The 20914-nt window shown below is 39.9% G+C and overlaps 1 protein-coding gene across 8 annotated transcripts in view; it reads right to left on the bottom strand.

Annotated features, from left to right (window-relative positions):
- The window catches only part of FYCO1 (FYVE and coiled-coil domain autophagy adaptor 1), a 45839-nt gene that overhangs the window by 18358 nt on the left and 6567 nt on the right, over window positions 1-20914 (bottom strand). For 5 of the 8 annotated variants that reach the window (XM_038126829.1, XM_038126836.1, XM_038126834.1 and 2 more), the window contains exons 2-14: window positions 17795-17971; window positions 16157-16263; window positions 14926-15051; window positions 11652-11758; window positions 10654-10797; window positions 9828-9921; window positions 6799-9429; window positions 5899-5991; window positions 4748-4866; window positions 3680-3847; window positions 3114-3263; window positions 1478-1683; window positions 983-1127 (exon numbers count right to left, since the gene is read on the bottom strand). In XM_038126829.1, the coding sequence (XP_037982757.1) occupies window positions 983-1127; window positions 1478-1683; window positions 3114-3263; window positions 3680-3847; window positions 4748-4866; window positions 5899-5991; window positions 6799-9429; window positions 9828-9921; window positions 10654-10797; window positions 11652-11758; window positions 14926-15051; window positions 16157-16263; window positions 17795-17849 (4145 nt within the window). In that variant the 5' untranslated portion in view covers window positions 17850-17971. Of the gene's footprint in view, window positions 1-982; window positions 1128-1477; window positions 1684-3113; window positions 3264-3679; window positions 3848-4747; window positions 4867-5898; window positions 5992-6798; window positions 9430-9827; window positions 9922-10653; window positions 10798-11651; window positions 11759-14925; window positions 15052-16156; window positions 16264-17794; window positions 17972-18188; window positions 19463-19512; window positions 19592-20914 lie in introns of those variants that run through there. The other 3 variants (XM_038126832.1, XM_038126830.1, XM_038126835.1) reach the window with 3 other exon arrangements.

The following is a 20914-nucleotide window of genomic DNA, read 5'->3' as shown; positions in this document are numbered from 1 at the left end:
ACATGATAAGCAGGAATACACTGTCAGTGTTAACTGTCTACAAAGTAGGCAGAATATATTTACGGTATTTACCAAGAAACAAATATGTAGAATTTTGAGAAGTCTTTTTACCAAATAAACAAGTCTGTACTGTCTGTCTTCAACCCAAACTGCAAGTCATTGTGGTTTATACCGGAAATGTGTCTGTTGGGTGCAAAAGAGTCTAGGTCTGCTTTCTCAGCAGCAGACTATTTACTCCGTGACTATTTTCAGTTGAGCATTTATATTTATCCTGTCTATCTTTCTGCTTAGAAGCAAAGCAAGTACATAGTTTAGGTGAAATTTCTCTTTTTGTTTTTTCTTCTCAAAAGACAATATATTCTAAATAACAGAATTTTTGTAAAACACTTGAAAATATCTGAACAATGGTAAAACAATATTTTGCCTAAAAAATAGATACAATTTAAACTATAATACTACAATGTCATTTGCAAACCAAGTATTTGGACATTCAGATGGCCTTAAATCCTTTTCATTGGTAATTTAGGTAGAATTAAATATTAAAAAATTACTGAAATCTGCACTCACTCTCATTTTCTTCAAAAAGAAAAGAACAAACTTGTGCCAGATGTAGCTACACAATTGTTCTTTTCTGTAAGCTGTCATCTCTAAGGCAGTAAGGAAGTCTACAGACACAGAGAGCCTGAATGCTGACTTTAATGGTGACAGCTGGCTTGATGACAGCACAGAGCTGGGACTACTCCCCTGTGTTGTGGCAAAGTAGGTGGAGAGAGAGCATGGAGTGGTTTAGATTTACTAGATTGAATGCTGACTGTGCAAATAGACCAAAATGATTTTGTGTTGTTCTACTGAACACGTGGCCTGGGAACAAAGGTCTTCACTTTACACAGAGGTTGACTACTCTCACTGAATGGGAGAAAAAGAAGAACATTCTAAAGCAAATCCCAAAGAGTCCCCTCTTTGAGAAGTAGTGTTTACTCACAGATCCGTCACACTTTGATCCAGAGAGTCTCTTTCCATCTGACTTTCATTGTGGAGAGAGTCTGATTCCTGTACTTGGCACAGCTCCTCATCAGTGATTATATCAAAAGCTGCATCATCTGGTGGTTTAGAGGCTTCACTTGCAACTGTGCCGCAAAAAAAAACATGAGAAGAAACATAAATACTATTAGCTGGTTGTCTGGAAAACAAACTAGCAAAACCCTTAAGGGGCAAGCCTGGGCCATTCCTCTTCATTTACAGAAGCACTATGTAACTATTAGAATTAATGGAAAATCTTGGTCTGACTGACACCCATTTAATACATTAATGTTTCTCTCAATATCAAATAAATTCAAAGACAGGGTCAGTCCCACCCTGAAAACACTCCATGACCTCCTGCAAGTCATTGGAGCAGGAGGTGACCATGTGGTTTCTTGGAGACTGTTGAAGAACAGTACTTATTTCTCCACGGCATGCAAACAAACAATCAACTAACCAAAAGCCCTCTCAGATGGTGACACAGGCGATTCCAATGAAGCTGGTGATCCTTCCTGGTTGGCACTGGATCCAGAGTCATCTGTACTGTCCACAATGACTCTAGGCTTATTAAAGCAAGCTCTGCAGCAACGCTCCTTTTTTCCACCAGGCTTTGTCACCATGTAGTTGTTGCAGCAGTAGTAGCAGAAAATGCGGCCACACATTCTAGAAATGATTCAAAACCAAAGGTGTTAGAAAAGTACCACACACAGCCGGAACACATCTCTGTGGCAGAGGCTGGGGCTGTCTCATAATGGTCTTGTTTTCTGCAAAAGCATGAAAGCTTCACCCACTGGCATAACTCATAACAGACCATGCTCCTTTCTGAAGTGAAGCAAGTCTTCTTGACAAGCACAGGACAGAAATTCACATTCACACTTTGCTACCTTAATAAACAGGTAAAACAGAAAAAAACTAAAAATACAAAAAAAACCCCAACCAAACAAAAAAAAAAATAAAATGTCCACAAATATACAATGCAAATAAATAATATTTATATTAAGTATGTAAGAAGAAAATGAACTTAATACTACACAGGCCAAATCTCACAGACAGGTAGAACAAAACTTGATTTGATTATAAGGACTTTAAAAACATATCTGTGTGTCTCTGCTTCATAATAACCCCTCTTCCCTTCAGAAAGGAAAAAAATCCAATATTGGACACATATATGTACATTCATTCCTCCTGCCCTCTCCACTCTGAAGCCTCGCAGTATTAAACTTGTCAACTACTTTTTAATGAGCATGTTGACATTTTCATGAATTAAAGCATCCATCAGGGATGACTGCTACTCAGGAAATTTTAATGGTTTTGTTTTTCTTAACCATTTAAATCATTACTGGGTGAAGACAAAAGCACCTTCCAGAGACCTTAGCAGAAATGAGTAATTTGGAAGTTGTTACCCAAAATGATTTCACCATTCACTAATCCCTATAGAATGTTGTTTACATTCACATGAAATGGAAACAGTTCCAGTGCTTCCTTCTTTCCTTACATGAGATATCAGGTCATGAGGCTAAGGAACAGTAAAGAGCCAAACCAAACATATCACTAGGACCCCGAAATGTATCAATTTAAATACTTTTTAATAAATCTAGATTGCAAAACTAACTGTAGGGTAAATAATTTCATACCCACTTAAAAAAAATAAAAAAAAAAAAAAAAAGATTATGCTGCAATATTTGTCTCTGAACGCACCTAGTGTAAGTAAACAAATTTATAATTGCACAGTCATGTTCTGGAATACTTCCACCACAGCAGCAAAGCCATCCTAGTGAATATTGTGTAGAGGAAGAACAGAGTCCTTCAAAGAAACATACTGTACAGGGTATGATTATATTTGTTTCCAGAAATGAGAAGCTAACAGACTCCTCAAGTCAGAGTTGCATCCAGATCTTTGTCTTAATAAATGCCAAGGGATCTTTCCAATAATGTCTTATCCTCTTGTAAGCTCATGTGTTCTTTCAGCCTCCACAGTGTCATGTATCAACAATTTTGATCACTGAACTGTGAATTTCAAGAAATATTTCCTCCACATAGACAACCATACTGAGTTTTACTTCTGAACAGTGCAATACAGTTCAACAACTGACCTGCAGTGGTGTCGGCGCACCATCCATGAGAACTCTCTCTGGCAGTCCAGACAGTGATTAACTTCTGTGTCCCCCTGCCACCTCTGCTCTGCACTAAGCTTCTGCTGGAACTCCAGAGCATCAGACTTTTGCCACAAAGCATCCTTATCTCTGCAGTGACACAGTTAAAAGAAAGAAAAACACATAGAAGTTGTCACAGTGTTGGTTTATCGCTAACCAACCTCAGCTGGAATGCTGGTGAAAGATTCACAGTAAAAATTCCTTTGCTCTTAAAATTGTGAGGAGCTTTCAGACATAAAGGTAGATGAAAAAACCTACTGAAGCTTCTGCAAAGACATGCATGCAGAGAACTACATATTTTTTCAAAAAGACAGCAAATTAAGGAGATATTATTGAGTGTTACATTTTTGACTATATTATGGAAATGCAAAATTTCAACTGCTAATGAATTTGGCCTTTACTTTTATCTTCAATTTGGGAATATATGCCCAGATGTCCTATGCTGTATCCCTGAACATCCTAAGTAAGGATTTTAATTTCTGCTTGCTGTTTATTTTGATGCCAACCTGATAAGTTCTATCAAACGTTCTTCCAGGAACTGCTTTGTTCTTGTCAGGTCATCCAGCTCAGCAAATAACTTCTGGTCGCTGCTATCTTTATCTGCTGCCACCTTGCTGAGCTTCTCAGTGTAATCCAGGATCTTCTCTTTTGCTTCATCAGCTTCTTTTTGGATTCTGATCAAATAGAAAGGCAATTATGAATCATTTTTAGCTCATGTAAATTCAAGTCTTCCCTGTAGAAGGAAGGGCTCTTCCACCCTGATAAACAGGCAGTTTCAGTGAAACTTTTAAACTTTTCTCAGTGTGCATATTTTTTAGAATCTCCCCAGTTATCTGCATCACTGAAAAAATACACATAGATCCACTATCTAGTGAACACAGGCAGCAACCAGCAATTTCTTGGATGTCCCACTTATAGTAAAGCTTATGATGGCTACCAACTAGAAATAATACATATGATGTCAGCACAAATGTATAAAAATACATAGGCTTTGGTTAACCTATTAAGACTCTGTGTGAACCCACACCTCATGAAGGTCTATTTCTGACTGCCAGATTATCCACACCACACAGACCCACGTTACAGACTTTGAAAACACATCCTGAGTTAGATTATTAAAGCTGGTGAGAAACCTGGCAAAGACATGCAGGATGTGGTCCCATTCAGATAATTCTTACTGATTCCCTGAAACTTCACGAAGAGGAGTGAAAAAAGAAACTGTCCAAAAGTACAAATTTTCCATTTCTTACAAAGAACCCCAATATTATTTTAATTTTGTGCTTAACCTATAAGGTAAAAAGAGATTATAAAAATGTCTCACATTAATTTATATCAGCTAAATTAACAATACAGTAAAAACTAAGCCATGCATTCATGTGTGCTGCATAATTTCCATGTTTCTCATGTGAAGTGTCAATCTGATATTCCCTGCCAGTGCCCATGAGCTCTTTGTTGTATACAAACCCTGTGACATATGATACTTCATGAACCATGATGATTTTCAGTATGTTTTGATTATTGTCCCCTTGCTTGGCCTACAAATTAACAGCTCTGTAAAGAATCCAAACTCTCACCTTTCCAAGAGTTCTCTAAGAGAAGTCACTTCCTCTTCCTTCTGCAGCCGAGCAGATTCTGATTCTGACAGCTGCTCTCTGGCTTCATCCAGCTTTCTACATAAACTCGTGTTTGCAGCCTAGTAAAATGAATTACAGTATTTCCTTACATATAAAAACAAGACTTTACCATGCACAGGACAATGACCAAGACAGCTAACGATGTTTTAAAAGAATCAGTTACAGCCAAACGACCAATTAAGATATTACTGTATAAGCAGGCAGTAATTAGTTGTATACTAGTGACTGATTACTTCTGTCACACTGAATAAGGGATACATGCTAAAGTAACACAGTGTTAAGCCTGTAATTCTTGTTAGCCCATGTCAGTTGAAGTTTTGCCTCCTTATCAAGAAAAAACTCTCAAAAATAATGGCAAAAGAATACACCCTGAAAGCTTTTTCACCACCTAAAAGCTTCAAAAGAGAAAAATTAAATAGGAGGAAAATGTTGTTCATTAAAGCCCGTATGGAATATGAAGGACAATTGAAAACAATGCAACTTCTTTCACAGCTAGACTCTCCAGAGAAGTCTGCCAAACTTGGAGTCCTCAGGGCACAGAGCTAATTGCATCTAAAGTATGTATTTCTCCTAGCAGGTAAGGCCACATCCATTAATCTTAAATTTCTTCTTTCTGGATTCCTTACAACTCAGTATGACCCCTCTAACTCAACAGTTTGATAAACTTATTGCAAAAAATTCTGTTTTTTTTCTGGCTGGGTTATTTCTCAGCCACATTAATTCTCTAATTCAGTGGCCTTTGCAGCCTGTAAATAGATGGGTCTACACATGTGGCTATATGGGAATGTAGGGCCTAAGAAAAACACATCTTAAACCCACATCCCCATTTAAGAAGAGAACACACAGCCATGTCTTACATAAAACCTGACCAGTTTTCAAGGCAGGACAAATCCTAAGTGATATCAGGCTTTTCATAATGTCTGCTTCAGTGGCTGTCAGGTGCTCAGTACTTTGTCTGCAGCACCTATATTTATACAGGGGCATTCTCAGACTCACAGCCAGTCATCAGAAATGCTGCTCACCTTCCAAGTTGTAACACTAATGCCTGCTGACACAAACACCTCTGGTTTTAATTCAGATCAAGCACCTACTTGTAACTCTGTAATCTCTTCCTCTGCTGCATGCTGTTGTCGCTTCTGCTCCTCAAGTTGCTCTCTTACTTTCCCACACTCCTCACTGACAGCCTGGCAGAGAGATTGAGCCAGTAGTTAATAATCCTGCAGCAGCCACCCCTTCACCTACAAAATTCCCAGCTGTGAATTATGAGTGCTCTTACTGCCATGCATGGGATAAATGCAGCGCCACAGGCTCATGAAAAACAGCTAAAAGACACTCTCAAAATCAAGCAAACTCACTTTATGGCAGCACATTGACTGTGTTTTACTGTTACTTTGCATTGGCTGTTGCAATTCTCAACAAAAAGAAGGTCAAACCCATGCAGTGGCAAAAACCTCTGATCAACCACCAATATTAGATGATTTATCAGAATGGCAAAGCAAACACAATGAAATCTTCAGCCTTTAGGTGTGCTGTTTCATATACAGAGGGCTGACTCATGCTTTTCTGGAAGCAACATTTTGATCTTCCCAGCGGCTACCTTGAGCAGCTGATAGCAAAAATACGTGAGGGAATTAAACGCAAAAGGAACTGGTCTCAATCTAAGTTTCCTTTCACCAAAGTCTTCTTAGAAGAAGCAGTGTTATAGGTGTGAGGAACAGGTCTTGAAATGTTCCTACCAAAAAAGTAAACAACCACAGCTGGGACCAGAGGGACAGCAGATGCCACCTTCACCGCCAATGTAAGAAATCATCACCATTTTACCTCAGATAGGCCTAGCTCATGAGCACAGAGATATTTTCAGATTCCCAGGCTAAGGCAGGTTGCATGTTAGTGTCAGAGCCTGACCCACACAAACCTTAGGATTTCATGCAGTAATTGCTGTAGCAGATGGTAAAGCAGCTCCCTCAGCTATAATAATTACATTAATTTACCTTGAATTTTGTCTGATAATTTAGAATCTCTGTGCTCATTTGAAATTTTATTGCAGACAGCTCTTCTTGGCTGGTCTCTTGGAAACTCTGTGCCTGTTTCTTTATTGTCTCCAGCTGCAATTGCAGACTTGGGACAGCTGCGGCACACATTTGAGCCTCTTCTAATTTCTCTTGCAGGCTCTTGTTCTCCTCTGTGAGATTAGAGATGTCAAGCTTCAGCTTCTCCTGTTGCTCTGCTGCCTGTTCTTCCAGTTCTTTGAACCTTTCTGTGGCCTGGGCCAACTGCTCTTCTGCATCCACCTTTTCAGAGGTCAAGGCACAAATCTGAATACCAAGTTCAGCCATATCGGTGTTGGTCCTGTGGAGGAGATCTTTATTTTCTTCGTTTTCCACTCTAGCATTTTCCAAATACCGCTTAACCTTAGATAGCTCTTCCTTTAGGTTCATCAGATTATTTTCCAGCTCAGCTTTTTGATGGGCTGTTCTCTCCTGCTCTTTTTTCTGCTTTTCTTCCCTTTCTTTACATTGCACCAGTTCTTGCACATGATTTCTGTTGAGAGACTCACTCTGCTCTTTCAGCTGCTGGACAAGCATCTTTTGCTCACTCAAGACAGTCTCAGTGACTGCCAGCTCACCTCTCATCCTCTCTCTTTCATCAGTGGCCTGCTGAAGCTTGACTCGCAGATCGAGGACTTCTGCCTGCAGCCTGGACACTTCACCTCTGTTGACCTCCAGCTGCTCTTCACTCATGGTCAGTCTGAAGGCCAGCTCTTTTGCCTCCTTCTCCAGGGACGCTGCCTGCTGTAGTTGCTGTTTTTCCACTGATTCCTTTTCTGATGTGAGAGATTCTATAAGTTTTGTCTGATGAAGGCATGTCTTTTCAACACTGAGCTTTTCTATCTCAAGAGTCTCTGCTTTCTTCCTGTGTCTTTCAGCTTCTGCTCTTAGCTGCTGACATTGGCTCTCCATGCCCTGCAGTTCTACTTCCTTCTGTGTGAGCTGTGACTGGAGACACTCTTTGCTTTCCTTCAATGTGTCCAAGCTTTTTTCCATTTGTAAACTATGCTGTTTGGCATTCTTCAGCTGTGCTTCAAGTGAGGCGTAAGACCCCTTGGAGGTCTCTTCTCTTTGCTTTAGTTCTTCATATTCTGAGTGCAGAGCCTCCAGCTTCTCCTCTAGAATTTGGCTTTGTCTCCTGGCATTCTGCAAGTCTTCATCCAGCTGTTTGTTCTCACTCCGGAGCTTCTTCTCTTTTTCATCAACTGACACCAGAGCATCATCTATCTCACTCTGAAGTTGTTTCTCAGAGGCTCTCAACCTGGCTACATCAGCTTCTAGGGAAGCTTTAGAAGCTTCCAGATTTTTCAGCTTCTCTTCCATCTTCTTCTTAAACTGCTGCAAATTCTCATTCTCGGCTTTCAGTTTCCTGCTCTCCTCATCCAGTTCACTCACTGCAGAGTTTTGCTGCTCCATCTGCTCCTCCAGCTCCTTGACTTTCTGCCTGAGATGCTCCTTCTCAGACATGAGTTTCTGGTTTTGCTCCTGAAGGCTACACACAGTCTGACTCACCTTTGTTAAGCGACCCTCCTGTAGTTCAAGTTGCTCTGCTTGTGACTGGACTTCCTGCTTCAGTGCTCCTTCTCTCCTACCATACTCCTCCTCAAGTTTCTCTTTTTCCTTCCTGGCTTCCTCAAGATTTTTTTCCAGTGAACCCACCTGAGCCAGCGACCCCATTACCTGGGTCTGGAGCTCAGCCATCTCCTTTCCTTTCAGAGTCAGGGCCTCCTGAAGTGCATCCTTTTCCTTTGCCATGGTCTCCAGGCTCCCAGTCAGCTTTTCACTCTCTTCTTTGGAGTTAGCAGTGAGGCTACTGTATCTGGATTCCAGTTCCTTCTGCGCCTGTTCTTTCAGCAGCAGCTCCTCCCTTGCTGCTTTCAGCTGAGATGCATGTTCAGCATTGAGTCTTTGCATATCTGCCTTTTCCTTTTCCATCTCCTGAAGCTTCTCTAACAGTGCCCGTATTTGTAGGGCAGAGTCATACTGGGCTGTGGCTTGCTGTCCCTTTTCATCCAAGGCAGCATCAACTTTTGCAAGGAGGTTGATGTTCTTCTGTTCTGTGGAACTCAGCTTGGCTTTGAGCTCATCAATGCAAAGATCCTTCACAGCAATCAAAGCCTTAGAGGTCTCTAGCTCATGATTTGAAACCTGCAATTTTGACGCACAATCTTCCTTGCTGGTCAACAGCTGCTCCACCTTTGTTGAGTGTTCCTTCTGCTGCTCTGCTGCACTCAGTTCCAGTGACTGTAGGCACTTCTGCAGGTCATGGACAGTGCTCTGAGTGGAATGTGAGACCTCACACTGCTTCTGTAACTCTGTGATCATCTTTGTCAGCCGGGAGTTCTCCTCACTGTAGTTATTGCTCTTCTCCTTTTCCACCTGTACTTGTTGCTTTTGAAGGCTGACAGCTGCCTGGAGCTCCTGGTTTTCAATTTCTAGCTGGTGAATACGATCTTGAAGTTCCCTCTGCCTCAGCTCAGCCTGGTCAAGTTCTAAACGCATCTCTTCGTAGCCCTCAAGGTGTTCAACGTTTAGTGAATTATTTACATCAGGGCTGGAAGGAAACTCTTGTGCCTAAATGAACAAAAGGGGAAAATCAGGAAGTTTAAGCAGCATTAAACATTCATTTAAATGGTGTGTTCAAATGAGAGCAAGTTCAGGTTCATAATGTACAGTGACATTGTGTGTTGCCTTTATAGCACTACAAGATATCAACTTGTAGGAAATGAAGCTTGTTTTCCCAAAAGACAAATGAAAACATGTCTGTCTGCAGGCAGTCTTATGAAAATATTTCTTTCTTTTACAAGATTTGCATGTTAAATTGAAGAGCTGACAGACAATTCTTTTACTTTTAATTAAAAATTATTTTTGCAGTTTAGATTATAAGACTCATAACCATCATAAAAGTTCTCTGAAACTATGTCAACCAAGGATCTATCATGACATACAAACATTTATCTGAATTTGCTTACCTGCAAATAATTGCTCACTAAACTGCTCATGCTGGAACTGCGACTTGGGGGCTTCCATAAATATGCTGAAGATCCAAGTGAGGACAGAGTCCTCCTGTTTATCACACAGAGAAACAATATCTAAGGTAAGTCTGAGCATACATATACGTGTCTTTCTACTTGTATATGTAAGATTTATCTAGTGGTAACTACCACATAAAAAAGGATATAACTGCACCTGCTGTCTCGGCCAGCAACCACTGAAGCTGATGAAAAATAAGATAGGGATATCCAAGGCATCTATAAAAGGTGATGGGGCTGGCAGCACCTCTCTCACCCACAAGAACCAACGCAGCCTTGCTCTAAGGAATTGTATCGCTGTGTGGTGGCAGCTCAACCAGAGGATGGCAGCAAAGGGCACTAAGAAACCCCCATTGATACAAATGGCTCTAGACCAGACCTGGTAGCTTTTGTTATCCCCCACTGGTAGGTGGGATCACCGTGGCTGCAAGTGAAGCACACTGCTTGGCTGTGCAGTCACTACATGCCTCAGCTCTTGAAACAGAAGAAGGTAAGAAGATTTCTTCTTGTGCATGTATACATGAGAATAGCTTGGGATTTGGGCCTAAACTGCAGCTACTGAAGTGCCATATTACAGAGCACCATCTCTGCTGACTGGTGCTCAGTATACTGAAGGACAAACAGGACAATTTGGTCATGGAAAAAGCATATACCTGCTCAAACACAAGTATTCCTACCCTCAAAAGCAGAAGCTTTTACAGATTATTTAGTAAGCAAGTGTTTTATGGCCTTGTTAATATAAAATCACAATGTGGCTACATCTCACCTGGCAAATGCAGGCCAAGCAGCATCTAAATCATAGCCTCGTGATGCCAAGTCAAACTGAACATCAGTGAGCTCATAGAGTTGACCAACAATGTCAGAACTCATTTTGGAATTCAGAAATGGACTTCTTGCATAGTACCAGTCACTTGAAAATAAACAAAAGAGAAATAATACTCATTCACAGGCAAAAAGGAAGCAGCAGTTTCTCTTACATAAAAACCCCTACATCATTATTCACTCCACCACAGAAAAATTATGATACAGTATTTTAAACACAAATGAAAACAATCAGACCCACCAAACACTACTCCATCCCTTCAATGTCAATGAAATGAAACAAATTTAATTAATTTCACATAAATATTAAAGGAGTCCCTGCACAAAATATTTTTTCCTCTAGTGCTTGGGCAAATCACTGACAACACAAAATATTTGCAATACACTGGATAATCACACAGTAACTAAAGCATACATTTAATACATCAAAAATGAGGAACAGAAAGCAGCATCCAGAGTTAAATACATCGTGAAAATAGCAGGCTTTTTCTTAAGCCCTAGCAGTGTCCCTCCAAACAAATACAAACTATCTTTGGAATTTCCTGGCCAAAGGCAAGTTTGGTCCTCTGTGTGACCATCCACAGATACATGTAAATGCTTTTTGAGGCTTTGTGCAACACCTCCAAATGAATCCTCTCTCATGATGAATAGCCCATCACACCCAGGATCTTCAATACTTACAAATACATGACCTTTGAAACTGATGTACAGAAGCATCAGCACAACCCACTCCACATATATTAAGCTGTAATAACTTTCAGTCTTTACAAGCCCAAGATAGGTATGAACCAGTGACCCAGGCCAAAAGGTCTATGATCCTTCATATCCTATTACCAGCTCTCTAAGCCAAACAATTGGAAGTGTTTCAATTTCTTTCAATAACTATGAGGTGATGTTGCTTGAGCAAACACCGATTAGTTAAAGAAGCACTTTGCTATTCACCTGGTCACTTTGGTGTTCATAAAACATTGCTGCAAGGTGTCTGCTAGCCTTTGGTGAACCAGGGAATAACGAAGAAATGCTCTTCCTTTCCCAAGAGAGGTTCGTAGCTTGAAGGGAAAAACCACAAGAAAAGAAAGTTAAATATCATTTGTGATCATGTAGAGACATGTCCAGAACAGCCTACAAAGCAACACAAAAATACTCACAATAAGCCACTGTAAAGGAAAAAGTTGTAAAGGAAGCCTGTAAGAATTGCCACTGAGAAACACCTTTTCCTAAGTCTACTGTTGGGTGGAATGTTTTCAGAATGATTGATTTGTTTCTATAGCTGGCTGTTGTTCACTTTATAATAATATAAAAGGCACCACAGGACTGATGAATCATCTGATATATTGAGTACCTGAGCACAGACTATGCTAAGTACAATTTAAAATATAAGACAAATCTCAATGTGCCCAACAAATACAGAAGTGACAGCTTAAGTTACTGAAGATGTGTATGGCCACAGCTGGAGAGCTTTAGGAAAGATTAAGTCATAGAACAATATACAAATCTACATCCCCATGGACACAGTAACCCCACACAATGCAAAAAGCCTTTCTTAATACTTAGCCGTTACGTTGATTAAAATCTAATTCTTTTTTCAGACCAAGAACAGCTGCATGACCAAAATTATTGGATCTTTTAATGAAAACAGCTGTTAAATCAACATAAGGGGGATCACAAAGCTCAGTTCTGAATTTTTTTATAGCTATTGACTTGAAAAATCAATACTTTGTTTTTACATCTGAACCATTTTCTGTCCTGCAAAATAGTGAAACACTGAATAGTGGTGTTTCTTCTTTCCATCAAAGGCAGTAATCAATTTAGAAATGGAAAATGAGTGCAATGAAAGAATTTCTCACCTAACTGCTCATCTAACTAACAAAGCAAACACATTTATGATTTAAAATAGAAGCCAAGACAAATAATAGAGAGGCTGAGGCACAAGTTAGTAGGTTACTGTAAACTTTGCTTGAAATGTTAGTGTGAAAGGAGGCTCAAAGGCCACACAAGCTTTCTTTTCCAGCGGTCAGTATTCCACTGTGCTGAAGTGAGAGCAATACCCTCAGCTTCCCTGTTTTTGCTGTTACTGGGCTTCTGCTCTGAAGGAACACAGGTTCTTCATTTAGTTCAGTGACTCACTACATACAAAAATGTTCCTTATAAATAGAACCTGAATGAAATGCGAAGCAAAGAAAGCAACACTTTTTACTGATTTTTGGTTTGAATTCGATAGGACCGAAAGTACAAAACAGCAATTTCAATTTACTGCTTGGTTTTCACCCTCATTCACCCTGAAGATACCTGAACATTTCTTCAGGGAGATACTATCCCTATTCTGTGCACAGGAGCTTACATGTGTTTTTTCCTAACTAGGTATATTTAGTGAATATCTTAAGAACTGTCAAAAAAAAAACCCAAACCCTGGAAGCCACAGAATTAATCCTATCCTTATTCCCATTGGTTTATCAATTTAAATTCTGATACTTTCTGTAAGCAATATGGAGAGACCAGAAAAGAAGGTACATGATGAGAACCAGAGGAAAATATTTACATATATACAGCTACAAGTAGCCAAAGACTATTTGACTAGGAAACAAAACCATGCCACCTCCTGCTGGAGCCCTGCTAGAAACCAGGGAGGCAGAGTGTCTGGAATTGACAATATTTCCATGTTGCCAGCAAACATTGTAGCTAAGGTGCAGTATATGGCTGTAAACACTTGGAAAGATGTGTATTCAGTGTAACCACCTTTGGAAAGGGAAAGGGGAATGACCAAAACTCACTGCTCACCTACGGCTCTCAAGAATAAGGCCCTCTACCCAATTAACAGATAACAGCTTCCAGGGTATTCTTATTTGCTTCCTTGCTCCACCTCTCTAGCATATCGTGCACCCTCATATTAGAAGCACTACAAGCAGAGCAGAACAAGCATTTATGCTGTTGAATGTTTGACTGTTCTTTAAGTTAACTGATATTACTCTTTCCTTTTTGTTCATTTCCAGGTTTGAAAGTCAGCTAGTATTGTTCAGTAAGCCAATAAAGGACATTTGGAAACCTTTATGTTTTATCCAGCCAGGTTCAAAAATTTGCTGTTGATTTCTACCTGTAATGAAGGGGAATAACAAATATATATTTATGCCATGTGTCATCTAATTTCTGGGCCCAAGTCTGCCAGCTCAGTTACCCAAAACAGATCACTGATTCTTTTTTAAGAGTTTATATTTCTAAACCACAAGTTAATAAATATTAAAGAAGCCTTCTTCAAGCTAATTTCTATGGCTGCACATGAATTGAAGTAGAAAATATCCTGCTTCCAAACTATAATTTCTGACACTGTGCTAACAATTTAACAGCCAGAGGTACTGAAGAAGGAAAAAGCAGAGCAGCCTTTACAAGTGGCAATATGCAGGTGATACCACAGGCAACAGACTGCTGAAGACTACAGCACAGCCACCTTTGCAGAGAAATCTGCAACCACCACACCACTGCCTCTTCTACCCACTAGGAAAATCTTCTTCAAACAATTCTAAAGACTCAGACAGGATCAATACAGAAAGCTTCTCACAGCTTTTATTTTACTCACACATTGAGCTGAAGACATAATGTGGTTTTTACAAGATTAAACTTCTATTACTAGTCTAAATCTAACAGGAGTAAGGCATGTTGTGCTGTTCCTGACAGCTTACCCAAGGGAATAATGACAATCATCCCTAGTTATTTCATTGTGCTATTTCACACAGAGGAACAGAGTTCAGACAGAAAATGAAATTGCTGCTCTCAGTCAGTCCTCCTCAACTCCATGGACCAGTTAAAAAAGTCTTAACAAAAGTCAAATATGATGAACCTTTCATCTTACACTTAGAGCCAGATCCTGCTGTAAGCTTTGCTGAAGATGGCATGCTCTACCTTGACCTAATTTTTCATTTATTTTAGAGAAAATGGCATTAAGTTTATGAAAACGCAGGGCACAACCAGAGACAAGCAGGTCCATTCACTTGTGTAAATGGCATTTGAAACAGGAATCAGACTTTCGAATCCTACATAATTTAGTGCCCTAGTAAAAAAAGTCATCTTGCATTTTTATACCTCACATGAAAATTGAAAAAAAAAATCCCCAGTTTTTTTTGCTATATGTAACAGCATTTTCTTTTTGTTTGTTGCTACTGTTCTCTGAAAAAACATGGCTAAACATAAACCACATATTCTGATGCTTAACTGGTATACTTACTTCTGTAATAGACTTGACAAAGCGGATTCCATCATTAGCTCCTTTGATTTTTGCCAGACAGTCACAGAAATAATCCCAGTAGTCTTTTCTGTTCCCCAGCAATGTGCTTTTTTCTTTCTGGTCAAACTTAAACCAGGAAAACAAAATACAATGAGCAAAATTTAAATAGAAATATACTTATATAAAGCTATTTGGAATCCTGTTCCTCTCCCAGCAGCATGTGCTCTCATGACTCCTATTAGCTTTAGCCAATACACTCAAAAAGGAAAGAGACACTGCACTGTACCAATGCAATCCAGCAGTTACAAAAGCTACTTAACTGACAGTAAGAGATAATAATGTTCTTTAAAATACAGACATCCATTCAGAACTCCTGAGACAAAGACTGGCAGCAGATTCAGCAGCTGTTCAAGAGCAAGGCACTAACAACCAGCTGCTCAGAGACCTACAATTAAGCGTGGCAGTAGCACACATGTATGTACCAGAAAAACCTGCTCTAGCTAAATCATGTTCAGAGCAGCAATGCAGCAAGGTTATGGACTGCACCCTGGACCATTCAAATCCCAAAGGATTTTCCAGTTTCTGCTCTACAACCCCATTAAAACTTCCTGGCCTAGATTAAGGCTAGATTAGCATTTGCTGCAAATTAGCATTTGTTGCAATCAGCAGCATGATTACGGTATATGTGGACACCACACTATGCAAACTGAAGTTCAGTTTGCCCAGCAGCGTCCTCTTTTACTTAAACCTTAAGGGTGGACAAAAAGTATCACTTCAGATTAAAAATCAGCCTTTTGCCTTAAGCCTTCCATACAATAAAAAAAAGGGTTCCAAAGTGAAATAGTTGAAAATGCTATAAATTACTTATATCCAGTATTTATTTTTTATTAAAATGTCAAGATATCATTGCCACAGTATTTTCAGGATAATTTAGCAAGACAAATCTTTAAAATCAAGCTCAGATCTTTCAGATCAATAAAGAAATGCCTTACATTCCTCAAGTCAAACTTCCAGCACTGCTTTTTGATTACAATTATTTTCACTTGAAATAAGTATAATAGGCAGCACATATTTCAGTCCTCTTATTACACACACCAAAATACAATAGAAAGAGAGACTCAATTGGATATTTATGGTTGTTTGAGTTAAAATCCACATAGTGAAGAGTCAGCAAGAGAAAATAAGGCCAAACTTTGCTGGTGGATTACAAATGACACAAATCACTTTTTACCTGTAAGAGGTATTCAAGCTTGTAGGAGAATTTTTGCAAGTTGACACTGTCATCTGTGATCGGTTCGCCTCCTTCTTTAAATTCTTTACTTAGTTCAGTCACTGCATCTTTAAAACAAGACACCAAAATAGTTAACTAATGCAGAGGACATATAGGACTGGATCCATAAACAACTAAATAAATGCTTTCTTCACAGACACTCTGCATGTGGACTCATTTTCTTTTAGCTGAAATGTCTTAATGACAGTATGAAAAAATGAATGATAAGCTTGCAATTTGAGACCACCTATAAGAAAATAGGAGTTCAAACTGTCTCAATCTGTGGTATGGATTATTTCTTCTTAAAAACACACCTAGCACTTCTGACCTAGCACTTAGCAAAACCTGCTAACAGACAATTGCTAATTGCTGCCTCAGCAGAGGGAAGAGAAATAACTTTTTGCTGTCTCATGTGCACATTAAGGTATTGCCACAGGACAAACAGAATTCTGATTAGAAAGGACAAAGCATGTAATCTGCTAAAGGGGATCAGTAACACGAGAACAGTCGTTCAGTCAGCACATTTATCTTCTCCGTGCTTTATTCAGGAAGGTTCAGCTTGTACTGGTTACAAACACAAATGAAAAAATAATTTACATAAAAAATAAGCATACAGCAACTTCTCTTCCCTGAAATATACACCCATAGTGGGTGAGGAAATCTCAAGTCAAAACACACTTTATTGTCCCCCTGGACACTCTAGCCCCAAAAGGATGTACTTCTCAGCATCAGAAATTACTGATTTTGAGCTTGCTTTCCCCTTGGTCTTACATTTATTTTAGGTGACTGAGTGAGCTTTAGCTCCCAGTCCCACTCAATAACCCTTTGCAAATTAAAATTTCTTCTTGTTAGTAGTCATATAGATCTCCTTTTTTATTTTACAGGAAGATGTAGATTTTCAGCTTTGGTGCATATACCTTTTATTTAATTTAAAATTTAATTAAAATTTTTAATTTAAATTTCCTTTTAATTTAAAAATTAAAATAAAAAATATCAGAATCTTGGTGTAGGCAGCTGATTAGGACAGAAAGAGAGCAGAAAAACTATTAGGAATCTGATACCAATTCTGCCTGCAACAGAACTGTTGAAAATAAGGTTGGCTACTCCTAGCGGAAGACAGGTTCCACTGCAGCGAGAACAGCAGGTGTAATACTCCAGCACCCTTCCTCTGGGTTTCCTTTCCCAGCTAGGTTTGGCCTCCTGTTTTTTTCCCTTCCCACATTAGCATCAACTCCATTCCACCTTCCCATTAAGAAAGGCTGAGTTTTAGGCCTTTCTCCTTACTTCACATGAAGTCTTGCAGCAGCACAGCTCTATGAAGTACTAGTTCACAATGCACACCTCACTCACCGCTTACTTTTTTTTTTTCTCTTGTATGTTTAAATTTAGAGACTTTAAGAATTCAGGGTCCTGCAGGAAGTAAAGCACTTGTCTCACAAAAAAAAAATCAGTCACACTGCACACCTTGAATTATGTTGCTACAATGCTGCAGGAAAGAGTCACACAATAGGAAACACAACTCCTACTCTCAGTTATCTAAATCGTGGAGGATGCAGTCCAGCCTCCAGAACATATCTGTCGGCATGGCACTCAGTGTACCTTGCAAGTCTCTGATAATCCGCTGCAGCTGGCTTTCACCACTTGTTGCTGCCATCTTGGAAACAAAAGGAACTCCCCTCCTGGGCTGTTAACCTTTTCATCCATCTAGATAAAAACAGCAGAGTTCATATCCTTTAAGACCATTGGGTTGACGCTGATTATTTTTCTCTGTGACACCTGCAATTGTAAAAGTTAAAAATAAAATGAAAGTCGTTATTAAAATGAAAGTCAGCTCAAACAAGCAGAAAAGAGGTGCTTTGGCATTTTAGATCCTGTTGAGTAACGAATTCCAAGGCCAACCCTTTTCCAGGAATCTCCTTAATGTTTTCCTCTAGTTTTCACTTTCCATTTCAATTATTTCTTCAGTTATATATTTCAAAAAAACCAAGCAAACCTCAGAGAGCAATTTTCTCTGGCTGAAGTTACAACACAGTTGGTAGTACAGCTCAGCTCTGGCTGGCATTTCACTCAATCTATCTTGTGACTCTGAGGAAGGTTCCAATGACACGTGATTTTCCCTCCCCAAACCCTCTGCCAGATCTTCCCTACGGGCTGTAGAGTAAAAAGATAAGGCAACTTTTCCATTTCAGAAAGACTTCCAAGACACAGAGTAGGCACAAGCCAAGGAGTCAAAAATCATGCATGCTTGACTCTTTCACACTGGAGCATATTTTTAATGTGCAAGAATATTTAAATATACTTAGTAGTGGAGTGTGATTTTAGCACAAGGAGCACCTCTCAACCCCTTCTCAGAACCCACTGTTCCCTACACATGTAAGATGACACCACTTTATTTTGAGCTCTGTTACAGCATCCCTGGCTGGATCACCATACCTTGCACCAGCTTCTTTGCTTTGGATGAGTTATACTTGGCACTCACAGAAAATCTTTCTTAAGGTAAAATTAATTAAAAGCCTCAAACACTTTACTAAAACAACCATGCCTGGGGATGCAATCTTTCCAATGCTAATCTGGGAACAATCATTCAAAGAAAAAAGTCACATAGAAACTACATAGAGAACTCATACTAAGCATCCTGTTCAAAGGTTGTTCAGAATTCTGTCTGCAGAGGTACAGCCAAAGTTTCAAGCAAAGACAATACCCAAAGTACTAAATCTTTAGAAAAATTGTTGTTACACATCAGTGCTTTTGTTATGATTCAAACTGAACTACAATGAAACTAGGTTGTAATTAAAATCTTGCAAACTTTTGAATCTTATGTGATTGTGTCACATTATTGTATCTCCTTTCTCTTCCCATTATTTCACTCCCAAAAGAGCTGCATTGGCATGGCTGAAGTAGGTGTCTGAATTAATCAAACAGATCATCCTTCCTACCCTATGTTTTAAGGTGTTGCTAGGAAGTGATCCCAATGTGATTCTGTATTCTTTTCTGTTTGAAACAAAGCAAACATTAACAAAGTCATAGAGACAGAAGAACATTAAGTATAAAGAGAAGGCTGAAACTAGGCTTACTCCTGAGTTTCTCTGCATACCTGTGCTTTGTTAAAGGCTAGTTTCCATTTCCATGCTTTGATGTTAGTTGTTATGTTATGACACAAGTGTCACGTGGGCCATGTGCTGTCTGGGGAAAGGGTTTTGCCTGCAAAATCCCCACCACAACCGGTCGCTTCAGGGACAGAAGACCAGAACAGCATAGACCACCTGACCTGTGATGCCAAACACAATTTTCTACCTTAAATTAACAATGTAACATACCCAGGATTCCTATCTTCATGTCACCCAGAGACTGTACAAAGTGCCACACTTCTTGGCGACTTGCTGAGTTTGGGTACTACTGAAAAAAACCCAAGAGTAACAAACTCAGCGAGTCAATGTTTCCTTTTCTAAGCACTCACAGTAATATCAGCCTATCTGCTCAGTTTGGCAACTGTTACAGAAAGGAGCTGAAATGAGAAGATTGTGCTGTGCGGGCAATGGAAGCCAAAAAGTGCATCCAAACCAACTGCTTTTCCTCACACAAAGAGGAAAAAGAGCAAGGACCAACAAGGGGGTCCTGCCTGTGCTTCCCAAAGGCCAGAATAAGCTCCCATTCAAGGCTCCAGAGACACAAAGGCTTTGGAAGAGGCATGCCAGGAAAACAGCGACCAGACCAATTGCAGGCCTCTACAGACAGAATAGGAAGTTGGGAATTGAGCCTTTATTTTGCAATAACCAGCAGGGAGTGGGACAATGGGCATCCTACGGCAGTCAGGCACAGCATGGGACCTTGTCAAGTGTTAATTCCCAGCAGGGTGCATATGCAGACATTCACTGGAAGAGGACTAAGGCTGTTCAGAGTTTCCACAGCCCCATTAGCACTGCTTAATTAAGTGTGTATGCCCAGAAGCCACAAATAAATGGCTACTGGATGCACAACAGCCCAGTGGCACAGGGCAAGAGAAGGCTCTGTGCTCCCAGTGGGTTGATCTTGCTGTGCCAAAGCAGCCAAAGATACACATCTTTATTCCTGTTTGGATCTCCTATGTAGAATGTGAGAACCCTGAAAAGAAACCACAACTCAGCTGGAGGCATGAAGCTGCACAGCCCACTCCTCTGCCTACTCCCTGTCACCTCTTAGTACCTGGAGCAAGGTCGCACAGCTTCCCCCTTCCTTGCATCAGCTCCCACAGATGACGCATGCATTTATCCCCTTCTCTTGCCAGAGGTGAAGGGGATCTTTTGACCTGGACTATGACATAGGGCAAATGTGCTGAAACTACTACTTGCTTTCTCCTCTACAAAATGGGGAGAAGGGCTCTTCTCCCCTCCTTGGTCCTTCCAGAGGACCTTCTTAGAAAGCACAGTTCATCCCACAGAAAGGTGCATTGCTCTCAATTCCTATGGCAAAGAAAGTTGATAATGTATCTTAACTGGTTTCCCAAAGTTTCAAAATAGGAAGAGCATCTGTGAACACCTGATCTAGCCCTTCCTGATCACAGAACATTTTGTCCATAATTCTTTAGTTCCTCCAGAATTCCCTGTTCCTCCAGCATTTCCTATTCTACTATGCACACCTGTAAATATTTGCTTTGTGAAAACAACATGATACATTCCTCAGGCATGAGTGACTTGCTGTGGGTCGAGAGCTTTTTAGAAGATGCATTGTTACCTCTTATAT

This window comes from Motacilla alba, chromosome 2 (assembly GCF_015832195.1).
Source record: "Motacilla alba alba isolate MOTALB_02 chromosome 2, Motacilla_alba_V1.0_pri, whole genome shotgun sequence".
NCBI lineage: Eukaryota > Metazoa > Chordata > Aves > Passeriformes > Motacillidae > Motacilla > Motacilla alba.
This window is presented reverse-complemented; position numbering and strand designations above follow the sequence as displayed.